This window comes from Zosterops lateralis (genome assembly GCF_965231275.1).
Source record: "Zosterops lateralis genome assembly, chromosome: 4".
Lineage (NCBI taxonomy): Eukaryota > Metazoa > Chordata > Aves > Passeriformes > Zosteropidae > Zosterops > Zosterops lateralis.
The window spans coordinates 2,479,672-2,498,042 of NC_139765.1; the positions used below are offsets into that span (position 1 = coordinate 2,479,672).

The 18,371-nt window shown below is 39.8% G+C and overlaps 2 protein-coding genes across 7 annotated transcripts in view; one reads left to right on the forward strand and one right to left on the reverse strand.

Annotated features, from left to right (window-relative positions):
- CALD1 (caldesmon 1) overlaps positions 1-7,185 on the forward strand; it is a 124,774-nt gene extending 117,589 nt beyond the window's left edge. For 4 of the 6 annotated variants that reach the window (XM_083859576.1, XM_083859575.1, XM_083859579.1 and 1 more), the window contains 5 exons: positions 535-666; positions 1,664-1,759; positions 4,148-4,228; positions 4,453-4,486; positions 6,062-7,185. In XM_083859576.1, the coding sequence (XP_083715702.1) occupies positions 535-666; positions 1,664-1,759; positions 4,148-4,228; positions 4,453-4,486; positions 6,062-6,093 (375 nt within the window). In that variant the 3' untranslated portion in view covers positions 6,094-7,185. The remainder of the gene's footprint in view (positions 1-534; positions 667-1,663; positions 1,760-4,147; positions 4,229-4,452; positions 4,487-6,061) is intronic. The other 2 variants (XM_083859577.1, XM_083859580.1) reach the window with 1 other exon arrangement.
- Positions 7,186-8,462: 1,277 nt separating this feature from the next.
- On the reverse strand, positions 8,463-17,397 carry LOC310908491 (aldo-keto reductase family 1 member B10-like). Its single transcript, XM_083859582.1, has 10 exons — positions 17,096-17,397; positions 15,732-15,899; positions 14,570-14,686; positions 13,380-13,457; positions 12,797-12,919; positions 11,313-11,419; positions 11,045-11,126; positions 10,272-10,355; positions 9,316-9,398; positions 8,463-8,991 (listed from the first exon to the last, which is right to left on the reverse strand). The coding sequence occupies exons 1-10, from the start codon at positions 17,162-17,164 to the stop codon at positions 8,949-8,951; spliced, it is 954 nt and encodes a 317-aa protein (XP_083715708.1). The 5' UTR covers positions 17,165-17,397; the 3' UTR covers positions 8,463-8,948.
- Positions 17,398-18,371: the final 974 nt, after the last annotated feature.

The window sequence follows — 18,371 nt, forward strand, 5'->3', positions numbered from 1 at the left end:
GAGCTAAGGTTGGCCATGGGTTTTAGAAAGGTAATAAACACAAAAATAGAAGTGCCATTTTCACAGCTGCAAATGGAAAAGGGGAGAGAGTTCTTGAGCTGGGCACTCCTCCTCATCTCTGCACGATCAGTGCTAGAACCACACAGAGGTGCTGCATTCCCTGGAGTCAAACCACCCTGCAAATGCAGCTCTGGATGCCAAACACTTTAATTTACCACCTGTGGAAGGCTTACCATTAATTTAGAAATGACCAACCACAGATTGCACCTGTGATTGCACACTCACACACACTTGGAGCCCTGTAAAAATCTTCCAAGTATGTTTGAAACCACAACTGAAATAATTTAGTTCTTTATGAGCCTGAATGTAGCTCCTAATGAAGGCCCTTTAGTTTAATTCAACAAGAATCAGAGCAGAAAATGCTGTTGAGGTAATAAAAGGGAATGTGGGAAGGAGCAGGAAGAGATGAGTGTGGGGTGGGAAAGGTAAGGATAAGGAACAGGAATGTAACCAGTGGCCCCAATTTTTCCCCAGGGCACAAAGGCCTCAAGACCAGCTAAAGCTTCTGACCTGCACGTCCCAGCTGAGGGTGTCCGTAACATCAAGAGCATGTGGGAGAAAGGGAATGTTTTTTCATCACCTTCTGGGACAGGAACACCCAATAAGGTATGTGCTCAATTCAACCTAATGATAATAAAGAACGATGCTCTGGACCTTGTGTTTTGTGCTCCTGTGAGTCAGCCTGGCTGCTCCTCTTGATATCACCATGAAAAATATCCCAAAGGATCCTGCAGACCTCAGAAATCCACAAAATGGTGTGGCTGCAATATTGAGTATAATGGAAGAATTTAGTGACCTACTGAGCTCAGTTATGAGACATTCCAGAGCCACATCAGATATCTTAGAAAAATACATCTGGGTCATTCAAGCAGAGTACAAAGGGATTCTTTGAGCAGGTCAGAATTCTTTTAGGGGAGCAGAAGAGATTTGAATAGGCAGGATAGTGATGATATTTTCTGGGTAATTCATAGAAGTATTTGTGAGACCTTTTATCTTTTCTCTGTAAATCCTTAAGGCAACATGTTCTTTCTATAAATTGATGTGAGTTGCTGAGCATTTATCATAGACAAAAAGATGAGCCATGGATTGAATATAGTAATTAAATTTTAGTAATTTGTTCTAGCCTTTTAAAGATTTAATGTTTTAAATTTCAGGCCACTTCTCTATTGTGTACTTTAAAAAAAAAATTAGTTTAACAAGAGGAAAAAAGTAGATTTGAATGGATGTCTCTTCTATTAAGCTAAAGAGTTTTGGAGTTTGGGCTTGTGGTAGAAAGAGCATGTTTATGTCTGACATTTATTACTGGGGTAGCAGTAAAGTGGAGATGTTTTTGTATGTAAGTTTTGAAAAATAGAGGGCAGCAGTAGCACTGTGTAATTTATAGGGACAATATTCATAGGGACAATTCATAGGGACAATATTCATAGGGACAATTCATAGAGACAATACCTTCAGGGCACACAGGATGTCTCTGAGCAAGCCCTGGGCTCAGTGAGGATCTCTCTGTTAAAATCAGGCTTGGCTTTACTTTTCAATCTAAACCATGGTAGACAGAGCAAAAGCCATTCTGAAAGTTTTCTGACTGGATTTTATCATTTTGCAGGAAACTGCTGGACTGAAGGTTGGTGTCTCCAGTCGTATCAACGAGTGGTTGACCAAGACCCCAGAGAGCAACAAATCCCCTGCTCCAAAACCCTCTGTAAGTAAACTTGGCACATCCATCTCTTCAGTAGGTGGGTTCTCTCCTGAGGCAGGGAGTGCTTCCTCCACCAGCTGTGATGGCCTTGGGAGGAATTCTGCTTTGTGTCCTCTTGGAAGCTCACAGAGCTCTTTTGGCTGCTGGCTCCTTGGTAGTCAGAAAATGAGGAGAGGAAAACAGGAAAATGGGGAGAGTTCTTACCTTAAAGCTCAGAGAAGCATTTCTCTGGTAGAGAAGGACTTTAATTTACCACCTGAGAAAGGTTTACCATTAGTTTAGAAATGACCAGCCACAGACCCCAGACTGAACACTTCCACACACTTGGAGTTTGGTCCTTGCCCTGTAAAAATCTTCCAAGTATGTTTTAAACCTCAACTGAAATAATTTAGTTATTTATGAGCCTAAATGTAGCTCCTAATGAAGGCCCTTCAGGCTGCCCATTAGTTCAGCAAGAATCAGAGCAGAAAATGCTGTTGAGGTAATAAAGTGGGAATGTGGGAAGGAGCAAGAAGAGGTGACTGTGGGGTGGGAAGGGTTGAGGATGAGGAACTGGGATGTAAATGTCCATATTGGAGAATCTTTTGTGGTCTTAATTCAACTTCAGGATTTTATTGAAGAACTGGTTTCTTCCGTGTTCTTGTGCAGTTTTTCTGCTTTTTCTAAAAAGTGCAGCCTGAAAAACACTTTCTCAATCCACACTCCTATTTATCCTACAGAGGAGTTGGAAATTGTCCACTCCAGAATCCGCCTCCAGATTTTTTCTCTCTTTCTTTGAAGTTGCACCTTTTAGAGAATGTAAAACTAATCTCTTGTTTTTCCCTCAGCCAACTGTTTCTATCAATGTCTTTAATTTCCCTCTTTCTCTATAGATTGTTCTTTCTTCTTTCAATGTCTCTGCTTGAAGGAACACGCCCTCCCTCCTATTCTTCTTCTTTGGGGGTCTGTTTGCTAAGTTGGTCAGGTAAAAGCTGTTTATAATTGACTATGAAGGTTTATATGCATCTATAATGTGTGATTTTTGACTTTATTTTTAGTCAGGATGAATCCAAGAGAAGCCTAGATTTTCTTATTTAGCAAATAATAAATTATAATAATTTCTCACTCCCCTCATGTTCTGCCAAAGTGGAGAAATGTTCAGAGTTTTTTGTGGCCATCAAGATTCTTGTGGGTTTTGGGAGAAAATTGAATTCAAGGCAGAACAAAAGTTGTAGTTTTATGGTGAACTGAAATCCCACATCCCAAGTTATTTCAGGACTGTGGAAATGGATTTGTGGTGATGTCCACTGCAGGTGTCTTTGTGATAAGGTCAAAGTTGGTTCTTTCCTTCCTGTGGTACTTCCTGCACTCCCTTTTTAAAGTGCAGAATTGGCTTCAAGTTTTAATCATCAACAAATGATGTGGCTGCAAATTCTGATCAGTTCTTAGAGTATCTCTGCTGGGTGCAAATCCCCCTTGCAGGAATCTCATTTTCATTCATCACTGAGCATTTTACAGGTAGAAATTCTCATGTGCAGTAAAATTATCTCCCTACGTATCAAATCCTGGAAGCCACGCAGGACTTGAATATTTCCTGAAAAGGAGAGTATTTATGTCAAAAATTGTTTGAATCTCTTGTTTGCCATGCACAGAGGTAGATATCAAAGCAGATTTCATTTTCATTTGCAGCCATCCTTTTCCCCAAGAAGCTAATTGACATTTTAATGGAGTTTTGATTAAAATCTCCATAATACACTCATTTTCAGAGAATACTACTATCCTTTAATGACTTTACCTCATGTGTTTTGGGTTGGGTTTTTTTTCTGTCAGGCTAGTGATTGGCACATCCTAAGGATGCAAAGGATGCAATGGAAATTAAAATGGATATGAAGGACTACAGGGATAAGTGCTGAAATCTGTATTTAAGGATGCAGAGTAGGATCTTTTTTTTCTGTTGTATTAAAAGTCCACCTCTATTTTTTATACATTTTTTTTACTAAAATATTTTGATGTTGGTCTAAACCAAGATAAGTTCCTTTTGAATTTCTCCCTAGAAGAACTACTGTCCCTGAAAAAAAATGTGGGTTGTTTTCTGCAAAAATTGGATTTGGTTTTTTGTAAATATCTGATGCAGTAACTCTTCACTGCCCTCTCTAAGCTGATCATACTGAGTTAAGACCAGTCTGCACCATATGAAATAGATGCAACAAGATTGTTTTTTGTCTTAAAACATGGATATGTGTGGAGTTATTTTGTGAAACATAATTCTTTATAACTGATAGACAAGGTAACATTTACCTCTGGTGGATGTTCCTCAACTTGTGAGGAAGTTGCATTCTAACCTTTTCTTTAACAACGAAAATAAACATGAACTAACGTTGGTTTCTGTTCTCTGACATTATAAAAATACAGGATTTAAGACCAGGAGATGTATCTGGCAAACGTAATCTCTGGGAGAAGCAGTCAGTGGAGAAGCCAGCTGCTTCCTCTAAGGTAATAACACTTCTGGGCAGTGTTTAGAGGGAAATATTCTGTTACTAACCCACCTTTTTATCTAGAAAGAAAGTACATTGAAGTTCAGAAAGCAGTCTCACTTTTATATTCATGTGTGTATAAGGGACAAAGGATATCTGTTGATTTTTTTTTTTTTTCCTGTTATAAATAGGAATTTTCTCCTATATGGGATTTTAATAGTGGCTTTTTGCCTTTTTAAACAGGTATCAGCTACAGGGAAAAAATCAGAGACTAATGGTAAGTAATGCTATAATGCATATATTGCACCTTTTCCTATTATATAAATATTTTATATATATATATATATATATATATAATCACACGTATATATATAATATATAATATGTATATATTATTATATATAATATAATAAATTATAATAATATACATAATACAGTAATATATACAATATGTATATAATGTGTGTATATATAATAATATATATAATTATATATACACATACCTATATAATATATATGCACATATATATAAAATACATATATGTATAATACATTGCGCCTTTTTCTATCATTTAATACATATATATTATATATAATATATATAAATATGTATAATATATAAAATGCATATATATAATATATACACACATATATAAAATACATATATAATACATATCTATAATACATATATATTATACATATATATAATACATTGCACCTTTTTCTATAATTTAATGTATATAAAATATATATTAGATATATAATTATATTATACATATAATGTTAATATACACTATTATAGATATATTTAATACGATAATGCATACAATATTTGATGATATACATAAAATAATATAATGCAAATATTTTAATACCTATTACTACATAGTATTGGCAATATATGCTATATTGCCACATTTTTGCATAGGTGTGTACCTGTGTTTAAAAATTCTGCAGCTGCTCACGTTGATGCCCGAAACCCCTTTTTGCCTTTGCTTTTCAAAAACTCCATTACAACATCATTGACACATGAATGGTTGAAAAACTGCTTTTGCTGAAGCTGTGCATTAGTGTTTTTTCAAGACACAAATAGTTACGCTATTTTTGACTGATTGGTGAAACACAACCTAGTTTCACAGAGAGAAATTAGCAAAATAGCCCTCCTAGATTTTGATTTTTATTTGATATTTTAAAATTATTTTATTATTTTTACCTAAAGTTATTATTATTGGCACATTATTATTTATAAGCCTAATATTTATTATTATTATTATTAAGCCTATTATTATTACCTATTTTTATCTACCTACTCCAGATAAAGCAAATTAAACTAATTATATGGCCAAGAACCAGTGGGCAAGAATGGAAGCTCCCTGGCCAATTTAATAGCTTTAAAGATGCTTTGCAGCATCCCTCAATCTTTTACTAAGAGTGAAATGACCAAATAGAGAAAAACTCTTGGTTTTCTACACTTTAATATGAGCACACAGATTTTTAGTGGTTTTATGTAAAGCCAGAGGTATGATATACCCATGAACTTTTATTTTTCGTTGAGAATCATGCAAAGCAGAATTGTTTTGCTCCTCTTTTCCTTTTTTAAACCAAATTGCCAGGAGAGGGGTTTTTAGGCTGGCTCAGTGTTCTCCACCCACAGGAGAGGGGTTTGGCCACCAAAATTAGGCTGAAATCCTGATTTTTGTCCTCCTCAGAGCAAGCCCAGTACATGAGCAGGGCAGCCCCCAACTCGTGTCCTGCCTTCTTTGTGTGTTAACCTTTTAAAAGCTGTGCCCTTTTCTGTTCTAAAGATGTGTCTGGGTTGTTTCAAGCAATATTTAATGTGTCTCTTTCCCAGCAGGTTTGAGACAATTTGAGAAAGAACCATAGAAGGCCACTAAAGACGCTGGACCAATCAGTTTTTTGGGGGGAAAAAAAAAAAATAGAGGAAAAAGTGCTAAATTGTTCTTTTTATATTTATGTTTATTTACCAAAATGTCTTTTTTTTTTTTTTTTTTTGCATTATCCCAGTTAAAACCATGTATATTAGCACTGTATTTAATAATCAGTTCTAGACATTCATCAGAATAGTACTGCCTTTGCACAAGAGCCTTTATTCCTAAAGAAACCCATGCTGTGAAATATAGAGACTCTCCTACTGATAGTCAGAAATACGTGTCTGAACAGTGATTTCAGCTGGCATTAGAGGTCAACCCAAAAACCCCATGTAAAGTGAAGTTGCTTGGGAAAGGTGTGCAGTAAACCTAGAAAAACAATGGTTACTTTTGGGATACAGAAGTCTTTTTCTTTCTGCACTTTAGACTTAAGGCATGGAAGAAATATCTTTAGTCGACAATGTAATATTTTCTGTAAGTTGCCCATGTCATGAGAAATACTGCAACAATAACGTGTTTTAAATTGTTTTGTTTTATACTTTTTTTTTTTAAGTATCAATTTTTTTTTGCCATTCTAGTTTAAGTTAATGCCTAAATTTGGATGATTCTGTTAGCTGACAGCGGTACTGATATTTCTTTTTGTTGTTAGTGACTAGTAATTGAATGCAATCTAGAATATAAATATATATATATATATACACACACATAGCTTTACAAAGTTTAGCCTAAAGGCACTACTAATGGTAGAATGCTTTAATATGTGCTAGAGTATTATATTTAGCAAGAAACATACATAATTAGCCAATATCACAGCTTTAAAAAAAAAAGTAAAGACAAAATCACACACTTTTCTATAGTAAGATTTCATAATTGTCATTACAGGTATGGTGAGATAAGTATTAAAAAAAAAAATAAATTTAATTGTCAGTTGCCCAGTGATGGGTAATTAAAAAGAAAAGTATAGTTTTTAAAAGAGGAAAAGGTAGGGGTATAGAGGGTCAAAAATAGGTCACTTGTATAAAACCTTGTAGTTTAATTTATATAAAACTACCGTAATTAAAAAAGGAAAAAAAAAACCAACCATAAACAGAGTTGGAGCTGATTTCAATGATTATTCACTAAACCCTGCCATCCATCCGTGCCGTGCACCAGGTCCACCAAAAAAAAAAATGAAGTAAACCTCTATCTTCATGATGCTTCTTTTTACCTCTCCCCCTCCTGAATATCTTATTGACAGGTGCCTTCATTTGTATATAGTCAATCCATGGCCATAAGAGTCAGCTTGGTTTGAATTTCCATTTCCATGCCATGCAGTTTTATCACTGACATCCCGTAGTGTGTGGGTGGCATAAACTGAGCAGCCCCCTGAGCCTGTTGTTAACAGCTTTGTTGAGCATTTAGAGCCCCCAGTGATCACCCCTTCATGTCTTACAGCACCCAAAAAGGTGCAAATGTTTTATTTCAGCCCAAAGCTGGGCTCCCCCTGCTTGGCTGGAACATCTTGTTTACATCTAGAGGTGCACAAAGTCATTCTGTAAGGGGTGAAGCTGTGCCTGACATTGTCTGTGAGTTGTCTTGGGCTTTTTTTTTTTTTTTTTTGTTTGGGGGGTTTTGTAAACACTCCTCTGAGTCTTTCAAATACATCTGATAGCTGCGATAAGAACCAATTTGTTCAAACAATGTGTTCTGAAACTGCATCTGCAATAAATGGAATATTTTCATCATATTTCCATCCCCTGTTTGTTAATGAGTAGGGATGGACCAGTTTTAAATGGGATGGGAACTGTGCTAATTGTGCTGTGAGATAAGGTGAAGAATCCCCAAGGATGTCTCTCCTGAATGCCAGCAAAATCCATCTGAAAACACTTTAGAACAATTAACTGTGAGGCTGTCTCAGGGTTTGCTTTGGTGATTTTGAAGAAGTGTTTTTTCCATGCTTTCCTTAGATAAAGCCAGCCTGTGTCTGAATGTTCTGAGTGTAATGTTTTCGATGCTGCCAGCAGAGTTGCAAAAATCTGAGTTTATATTTGAGACTCCCAGGCTGATGTTGGAGGCAGCCCTTATGTTTGGCTGGCTGGATTTTCCTGAGAGTTATCCCTGCCCATGATGCTGCCTCCAACTTTCCCCAGAAATTACACAGGAGTTCAATTTCTAGGTATTAAGAGGAAAGGTTGTGTGAGGCAACAGCTACAACTCTGTTCTTTATATCCCAGCTAGAGCACAATCCTGTTTTGAAGAATAAGCCACCAAGTGATCTGTATGTTGTGTCCTTGTACAGAAACTATACAAAATTATTTCTATCTGTATTAAAACTTTTAAAACCCCCAGGTTTTAGAAAACGTGCCAAACTATATAAAATAATTTAAGGACTACGCTGATCAACTTTTGTTGGTAATAAAACTTTTATTCATATAAAATTGTGAAAGCACTAGAAATAGACTCTATAAAAATCACAAATATACAAAAAGCATCTTAATTAGAGCATTCCTTGACAGTGACTCATGAGCCAGTATGACTGACCACACTGGAAGTTACATATAAAAAACTCCATCTAAGTCACTTTTTTTTTTGTTAAAACATGTCTCTAATTAAGGAATACCAGATAAAAAGGAAATGAAAAGCCATTGTCTTTTTTATTTTTTTTTTCTGCTAATCAAAACCAGCATCTTTACAAAAACCCCACCCTTGTTGCTGCATTCTTACATCAGTTAAGTCTCCTCCTTCAAAAAAGGAGGAAAAAATAACTGCTCATAAGGATTATGAAATACAGAAGAAGAAATGAAGATCGAGCTGGAGAGTGCATCTAATCTGGAAGGAGTTAAATGGAGGTCTTGCAGGAAGCACCTGCCTTTAATATTCTGCTTTGAAGGGGTAGTCCTTGTGGTTGATAGCTCTGAAAAGAGAAAGACCTTGTTATTCCAGCAGTGCAAGGAAGAATTTTGAGCAACATTTATTCCTTGTTGCATTCTCCCTCCTCCCCTGCCCACGCACTCGGGTTCAGTGACAATAAACTGAACGCAGGCTCATGAGAAAACCCCTGGAACACCAACATGCTGGAGGGAAAACTCCAAATGAATCTCCCTCCTGAAGCTCCAGAACATGCCTCACTAAAATATGAGCTCTCCATGGTTTTGGTCATGTATGTTATCAAGACAGAGGGGATGAAAATAAAGATGGGAATGGGATGAATGGATAGTGAGGATAATAAGGAACGTACTGGACCACTGGGACTGCCCTCCAGTTTCTGTTAAAGCTGAGGATGACATCCATCTCCTTTTTAGACAGCTCAAAGTCAAACACCTAGCAGGGAAAGAGAAAAAAAAGAAAAAGAAAAGCTCTTTTTAGTTAGGTTCATGAGCAGTTAGCTACTAAGTGTGCTTCATGCACTCAGGACTTGAGGTAGGAATGCACTAAGCACAGTTAAGCAATCCTTTTATTTCTCAGGCAAATAACAACCCTTGAAGTCACCAAGACAGTCCTTTTTCTTCCTGAGGTGCTGCTCATAGCAAGGTCTCACATTTCTAGGTGGCTGAATGCCAGCAGCCCTGCCCTTGGTGTTGTAAATGCACACAGAGAAGACTTGAGGTGCTCAGGATGTGTCCCAAATACTGGAGCTGGAGGTAAATTTTCTATCAGAGGGAGCAACTGCATCTGGGCATCAGCTGCCTCAGAGTTAATTAGCTAAGAGTTCTTCAGGGGATTCATAGGAGGAACAACTCCAAACCCTCTCACCATGGGGAGAAGGTTTACTTTCTCACCATTGAAAGCAGCACAGAGGTGTTATGAAAGGTGCCACACCTCATGAGCAAACATCCAGCTAAACTTCCCTGCCAAGGGGAGCCACAGCCTCCAAGTGAGACAAACTCTAACAGGTCTGGTGTTTGTTCACCAGCTTGCTCCTTTGCACCCTGAGGACTTGTTAAGCTTTTCCCCAAGGGCAAATCCACACCTGGGGCTCCCTTTCTGCAGCAGCAGAGCTCACACAACCCCGGGGTAACTCATTTCTCTCCCAGCAGGAACAAAACACTTTTCCTTAGATGGTTTGGGAGTGCTGAGCCCCAGTTTTCAAATCCCTGCACCCCCTTGCAGTGACTCAGATGCTGCTTGGACACACAGAGGGGTGTGGGTGCTCATCCTGCACAAAACCAGCAGCATTTCCAAAGGAAACCTCACCTTCATGTTCTCCTCCACACGGTGTGGTTTGTCAGACTTGGGGATGACAATGATGTCCCTCTGCACCAGAAAGCGGATCAGGACCTGGGGAACAACAACCAGGAGTGTGGACACCGAGGTACCAAGAAATCTATCCAAACATATTTTGTGGATTTATTTTTCTTTTAATTTACAATTTATTCTTCTACACCCATGCTCAGTCTTTGGAAAACTACCAGTTTGCACACAGGAGTTTGATATGCAGGATTTGCTCATGTGTTTTGCCAGTAGACAGGCAAACTGTAATTTTTTTCTAAATTTTTTAAATGTTGTTTCTACATTGGGGCTTTTGCAAGATTTCTTTTGGTTTTGTTTAGGGTAAGTGGCAAGGAGAGATAAATTCTGATGCTCTGGCTTGTGTTATAAGAGTGCTCAGATTCAATGAGCATAATGACATTACAGATTATATTTTGGGCTCACGGGTAAGTACCTCACAAAGGTTCAGCTTTTGGAAATCCATAAAAGGAAAAACATATTTACAGAATTTAAAAGTTCCCCCTCCCCAACCAAATAAAAGAACTGTTGCATACAATGCTCTGCTTGTCCTAAAATAAATTTGTTTTTGATTGCATGTGAACATGTGTCTTAGTTTGAAGTGTAGAAACTGCAAACTAATAGAGAAAAAAAATCTTTAATAATCCAGCAGCTCTCAATAATTCTTTGTGAACACAAGCAGATTGGAGGCAATCAAGTATGTGTCCAAATTACAGGAACAGTTTGCTCTGACAGCTTACCTGGGCAGGGCTTTTCTGATGTCTAGCTGCAATTTCTTTAATCTTGGGATCGTCCATGAGTGTGGGTTCCCCTGGCTTAGCCCTGTTAAAAAACAGAGATGGTGGCACTAGAAAGGTGAGAGCTTCCCTGTAGGGACCTTACATCATCTGCATCAAAGCAACAGAACTTTTCTCATTTTACTTGTATCATTTACCAATAATAATAATAATAATTGTCATGGTTCCACTGCCCTGTTTTGTGTACAGAAAGGCTGCAGTGCTCTCTTACCAGGGGCGGTTAGGGGAGCCCAGGGGGCTGTAGGCAGTCACAGCAATCCCTTTGGATTTACAGTACTTGACCAACTTCTCCTGGGTCAGGTATGGATGGCATTCCACCTGCAAGCACAGAAAGATGGTTGATAAAGCTCAGACTTTGCTGAGCTGCAGAGCTCATTTAAATTTTTACATTTTAAATCCTCTTGGGTCGTAGAAAATGTAAAGACTTGACTTCCAGTATCATGATTCAAACCTATCTTACGAAAAGTTATTAATGTCACATCAGTATCTGGAGGCCTTGAAGAGAATAGAGCTTTCTCTGCTGACAGGCACTGACCCCCAAGCAAACACTGCATTTCACCTGAGGCCTTGGAAAAGGCTTCCAAAATTGAGTGACAGCACTGGGATTGTGGGTGTGGAGTTAAATAGAAGTGTGCGATATCACAGGGTGGAAAACTTAAGATTTTAAGGGTTTAGAATAGAGTAATATACATAAAGCAAGATGGAGGATTTAGGGCAGAGGCTAAGTCATCCTTTTTCACCTCCTTCTTCATGGTTTGGGTGGTGTTTTGTAATTAGATAGAAAAATCCACATTGTGGGCCATGGGTGGTTGGTTATTGGGTTAAAAGTAAAAACTAATTTAGATGTCATCTCACAGTTGGACAATTTGTGTTTAAAAGACCTTGTAGTGAGATAGGGAGCCATTTTTCACTTTGTTAGCTGGAACTGACAATTTGTGAGATTGTAACATAAATAAAAATTAATAAACATCTGAGTCCAAACACGAACTGTGTCTCTGGAGCATTTAATCCCAGCTCTAACAGAAGAAAAGATGATAAACCCACAACTAGAGTGGGGATTTCCCTGGATATTCCCCACCTGGAAGAGGTGGGCATTCAGCACCCTCAGCTGAGTGTAAAGAAATTGCACATGGAAGAAAATCAGCAGGTCCTTAAGCTGCTGCCATCCTGTGATTACGTTCATGTGGTGAGAATTTGGTTTGTAATTATTCCTCCTTTCTGTAATGAAGTTGAGGGGTTTATTTATTTTATGCTGAAAAATGAGTAAGTCCAGTGCATCCCTGTTTAGTCCCTTGCTGGTGCAGAAATTCACAGTGAGGATTTTGCTGAGTATATTTAAGATTATTCTAAATATATGTTACATAAATTATATATTATTTATATAGGACATGTATATTGTATTTATCTATTATAGTATTATAATTGAGTATTTAGGTATACTCTAATTATTATTCTAATAATTATATTAAAATATAATTATATATACAATATACATAATTTTATTTATATATATATATATAAATTATATATACACACACATATTCTAAATATATTTAGGAATACTTCTAAGAGGAAGGCTTCATCCTCATGGAAAGGGGTTGGATCTAAATAATCCTTTAAAGTACCTTCCACTCCCAATCCACTCTGTGATTCTAGACTGCACGGTTAGCTGAGGAATGGAAACAAAATTCTCACCTGGTTCATTACAGGTTTGTATTTCAGTCCTGGCTTGTTCAGGATCCTTTCAATCTGCTCATGGTTGAAGTTGGAGACACCAATGGCTTTTACCAGCCCAGCATCCACCAGCTCTTCCATGGCCTAACGAGTAAGGACATGCAAGAATGAGTTGGTGGTATTACTGTCAAACTACATTATTTTATTTCTCTCAAGCTTGTGGCAAATGAACAAGCAAACAGCTCATGCTAGATTTGATTACATAAAAGTATCTCAGTTAATAAAAGAAAACAGAATCCTGCCTGTATGAACACCCAGTAAATTAACAGCCACACCTAGATTAATCCAAAGGGCTGGTTCTACCCTTGTGTGAACTCAAACATTTTAGGAACAGCACCTACAGTGCTGAGGGCTTCCTTCTCTTTAGCCTTACTACAAACATCCCCTTCTTGCTCCTCAAAACAAGAGGTACAAGTAGCTCTCTGATTGAAATACAGTTTTGTGTGGCTGTCCCTCATACCCAAACTTTCCCCTCAATTTCCTTCTGCACACAGATCTCTGCTTTAGTGCTGATACCTGCTCTGAGGAGCAAATATTGACTTACCTCCCATGTGTCCAGAAAATCTGTGTCACTGGGAATGCTGTGGCCCTTGTCATCCAGAGGATGCAGCTCCTCACCAGCCTGTTAATTCATTGCAGATAATACACGGGTTAATAACTTATTAAAATAAAAAAAAATTAAATAATTTTAGGTTTGAATGTCCCACAGTGTTCCAGCACTTTGGACTGCATTTACAGGCAGCAAGTCAGCAAGTTGTTTAAACATACTGAATAACCAAAAATGATGCACGTTCATTAGTATTCTCCTTTGGATGAGGGCCATTATTTTGCAAAATCAGTCCCTGCGTGCAAAGACTGTGGATATTAGTAATAATTGTGTAACCTCTGCAGATCTGGAGAGAAGAGAAGAGAACACACACCTCACAGAGCCCTTTATTCTAGTTTCTTATTTATTTTACACAGATGTAGGGGGAAGAAACACATCCCTGCTGTGCTGTGCTTCATTTTTCACTGCTGTTCACTTCAGATCAAACCAATATCCCCAAAAAACTTAAATGTCCATGCTGTAACCACCATCCTGAGTGGTTACCAGAAGACCCAGGGGGCTCACACCTACATCTCAATCCAAAAGGTGTGGAAAGCCAGAACCCTGTGCTAAAACACATCACGACTTTTGATGCCTTAAGTTTTAATTTCATGTATTTCAGGTTCTGTGGTGGCCAGGGGTGCAGCTCTGAGCTCACAGTCAGTGTCACTCAGCTCTGCACACAGCAGGGACACAAAACAAATCCTTTTCCTGCTGCACACCAAGGACAACTTTCAGCCCCAAAAGCACAAACAAGGCTGGGCTGGAGGGAGGAACAAGAAGGATGGGACCTCACAGCCTGGAGCTGGAATTGGACAATTCAACCCCAACATGCAAATGGACCAAAATTTATAAAAATGTAACACTTTGTGACTGGTTGTGTGACCATTTTGGGTCCACCTTGGGTGTAGCCCTGGTGAGGCTCTTGTCCTGCCCAAGGTGGATCCTGGAGGCCTTTCAATAAATCCCAACTTTATTCTCCAGCTCTGTCCAGTCTCTGTTCCAGCTCAGCTTTCCAAGGCATCACTTTAGTGACCAAATTCTTGCTCCCACAAGGATCAGGGAAGAGCCAAATGAGCCCCATATCCCAGCTGTGGCCACAGCAAAGCTGAGCAGGTAAGAAGGAAAGGTTTGGAGAGCAGGATTACCTTGAACCCCATGGGGAAGTGCATCAGGAAGAGGTCCAGGTAGTCCAGCTGGAGTGCAGAAAGGCTCTTCTGGAGTCCCACCTTGACCAGGGGCTTCTCATGGAACGTGTTCCATAACTGTGGGAAGAGACCAAGCCCCACCGTCACTTCACAGCTCCCACAGGGCACAGGAGCTTCTCACTTCTGGGAGCTCTGGGAGGAAAACTCCCACTGAAGTCAGGACATGCTGAGGATGAGGATGTAACATTTCACTGTCAAACATACCACAAAGCTGCCTATCTTGAAGGTGCAGTCAGGATTCCCGCTTAGGAGAATATATTCTCAGATATAAATGTAACACTCTGACACAGCAAAGCTGTTAGTTGTTACAATTATTTTTTTTTCAACCTAACTTTTGACCATTGAGCAGCTCATAACTATCTTCTTTCTGTCCCTTTTAACTGTCCACATTGAGAACATTGAGTTGTCAATTTCACTTCATTTTTTAAAATCAAAATTCGAGTTGTTTAAATAGAACAACAAGTATAATTAAACAAAACCATGTTGTTCAACAAAAGAAGAACACAGTTTCTTTTAATTAAGCTTTTAAACAAAGCTTAATGTGGAAAATCTTAGTTATACTTCGTTATACTTCTGGTTTTGCTGGTGGAAACACCAAACTGATAAATTTATTGGTTGAACTCTTCTTTTTGGTAAGGAACACTTCTGGGACAAGTGGATGAGATAAAGGAATGAAGAAATCACATATAAAAAACTTTGATTTCTGTTCCCTTTCAGGATCACCATTTGCACACATTTTCAAATGCCTTGCTAAGCACTGATGAATCCAGACAACTCTCTTGGCTTTTTTTATCATTATTTTTTTCCACTTATCTCTCTTGGGCATGCCCAACCAAACATAATTGACTTAATCAATGCGAGGGAATTATTAGATCAGCAAGACCCATTAATTATATCTTTTATGATATAAGAGCCATTTCCTAAGCTGTCAGCACTTCCTTGGATAAAGCCAAGTCCAAACTGCAAATACAGGACAGGACTTTTAAGACCCAGCAAGAAAAGCACGGAGTGAGTGTCAGAGATGGGAATGATGTTAGTTTACAGGTATAAGAGTTTCTCTGCAAGAAAAGCTGAATGTCCTGATAATTTTACACCCCTGTACCTTAGTGACAATGAAGAGGTCTCCCCTTTTCACAACCCCCTCCTTGATCTTCTGCTGCACGGCGTTCCCGATCTCGTTCTCGTTCTGGTAGAAGTAGGCGCAGTCGAAGTGCCGGTACCCGGCGTCGATGGCAAACTTCACCACCTCCTCCACCTTCCCTGGGGGAGCCTGGAAAGGAACAGAGGCCACCCATGAGCTCTGCCGTGTCCCCTCAGCAGGGCTTGATTTATTAAAAAATTATGGATATTGATCTAATACCAATATCCAGCTGTGATGGACAAAGACTCTCTAACAGTTTAAAGTTAGAATGTGTCTGTTTATATTCATAACTCTGGTACATCCCACTCCCTGCTTTGTATGGTAATTAGCCCAAAAAGCCATTAAGCATGTGTGGTTTGTTCTTTAAAATGGGTCAGTGGTCTTTTTTATAGGGTGGGGTCCCAAAATGATGAAGAAAGATGGGTCTTCCTCTCTTTGACTTTTTAACCTTTAGTGTTACATGACAACTGAATCCTGTTTTTCCAGGACTGTTTGATTTATGATTGTATTGTATTGTATTCATGGGGTCTATTGATTATTCAGGATGTAAAAGCCTAGTTTGATAGCTTCCCTGATTTATCAATTCCTTCAATCCAGCTTCTGCTAACAAAAGGGAAGCTTACCTACCTTACCTCAGTGATATTTATTTGAACTAAAGTCTTTAATTCTTCTAAATCAACGCTTCAGGCTCAGTGCCGGGACAGCTCCACACACACAGTCCCCCTTTAGCTGCTCCTGGACTTTCCTCATCCCCTGCACTGAAAAACCCGATGGATTTTCCCGGCAGAGCAGCATTAATTTCTTCAGGGAATGGTCATAGAGCTGACAGGGCTTTATTTTTGCAAGACTTTAACCCCTGCCGCTGCCAGCAGCGCAATTTCCACTGTCATTTCCCCTCTTTCCTCACTGGGTTGCCCAAGGCCTTTCAACATTTCTCCTTCCCCAAAACTTTCCCCTCTCACACCCATCCCCGAGGCTGCCAGCCGCTTTTTTTTTTTGGCCGGTTTCTTTCTCTTCCCCTCTGGTTCGTTTTCTTATCTTTTTTTCTGCCTCCTTTCACCTTCTCCAGCCGCTAATTTATATATTTTTTCTGCTTTTTCTCCGTCGCTCCTGGCGGCAGGCCCGGGTTACACAAGCGGCCCTGGGCCCTCAGACACCGAGCCCTCACAGGGGCACGGAAACCGCTTTTACAGGGGGTAAATACTCCTTATTTTATCTTTTTTCAAACCCTATTTCTCATCTCGGCTCTTATTTTATCGTTTTTTGACTTTATTTCCCATCTGGGGGCATCTCCCACGGCGGGATCCCCTCCCTCCCTCAGGTACCTGCCAGGTGCCCAAACCCAGGGCCGGGATCTTCATCTTGTTGCTGAGCTCCACGCAGGGGATGGCCATGGTGCTGGGGGTATGTCCGGCTGTCTGTCGGTCTGTCTGTGTGTCTGTGGGTCCGGTCGGTCCCTGGGAAGCCGCTATAAAGGAGCGGAGCCGCCTCGGCCCCGCCTGGTCCCGCCCCGGCCTCGTCACCGGGGACACACCCGGGGGATGCCCCAGGGCACCGGGGATGCGGGGGGATGCTCTGGGGCTTTTTTGGGGGGGCTTTTTTTTCTTTTTTGGGGGCCTGTGGTTCTCTTTTGAAGCTGAGGGGTTTTTTGAGGGGCTGCAATGCTTTTTTGGGGGGGGGGGGGGACTTTGGTTCTTTTTTTGGGGGCTGCGGTTCTTTTTTGGGGGGTGTTTGGTTCATCTTTTGGGGTGTGCGGTTCTTTTTTGGGGGCCTTTGGTACTTTTTGGGAGCCTTTGGTTCTTTTTGGGGGGCTGTGGTTCTTTTTGGGGGGTGCGATTCTTTTTGGGGGAGGTTGTGATTATTTTTGGGGGCTGCAGTTCTTTTTTTGGGAGGCTACTGTTCTTTTGGGGGGCTGTGGTTCTTTTTTTTGGGGGTGCGGTTCTTCTTTTGGGGGGCTGCTGTTGTTTTGGGGGTGCTGTTCTTTTTTAGGGGGTGTGGTTCTTTTTTTGGGGTGTGTGGTTCTTTTTATGGGGGCTGAGATTCTTTTTAGGGGGACTGAGATTCTTTTGGGGGGGCTGCAGTTCTTTTTTGGGGGAGCTGCAGTTCTTTTTTTAGAGGGTGCTGTTCTTTTTTGGGGGCTGCGGTTCTTTTTGGGGGTCTTTGGTTCTTTTGGGGGGGCTGCGGTTCTTTTTTGAGGGGATTTGTGGTTCTTTTTTGGGGTGCTGCAGTTCTTTTTGGTGGGTGTGGTTCTTTTTTGGGGGCTTTGGTTCTTTTTCTGGGGCTGCGGTTCTTTTTTGGGGGCTGCGGTTGTTTTTGGGGGCTGTGATTCTTTTTTAGGGGATGCGGTTCTCTTTTTTGGGGGGGTGAGGTTCTTTTTTTGAGGGGGCTGTAGTTCTTTTTGGGGGGCTGTGGTTCTTTTTCAGGGGGTGCGGTTCTTTTTTGGGGACTGCTGTTCTTTTTGGAGGGCTGCAGTTGTTTTTTGGGACTGTGGTTCCTTTTTGGGGGCTGTGGTTCTTATTTTGAGGGCTGAGATTCTTTTTTAGTGGCTGCGGTTCATTTTTGGAGGCTTTGGTTCTTTTGGGGGGGCTGCGGTTCTTTTTT

What these genes read in the sequence shown, in the direction of transcription:
- LOC310908491 (XM_083859582.1), bottom strand. Translation starts at nt 17,164, where the DNA reads ATGGCCATCCCCTGCGTGGAGCTCAGCAACAAGATGAAGATCCCGGCC. An exon ending in ACCTCTTCATTGTCACTAAG is followed by an intron (nt 14,687 to 15,731) that starts GTACAGGGGTGT and finishes CTCTTCCCACAG; the next exon opens with TTATGGAACACGTTCCATGA. An exon ending in AGGGCAGTCCCAGTGGTCCA is followed by an intron (nt 8,992 to 9,315) that starts GTACGTTCCTTA and finishes TTCTCTTTTCAG; the next exon opens with AGCTATCAACCACAAGGACT.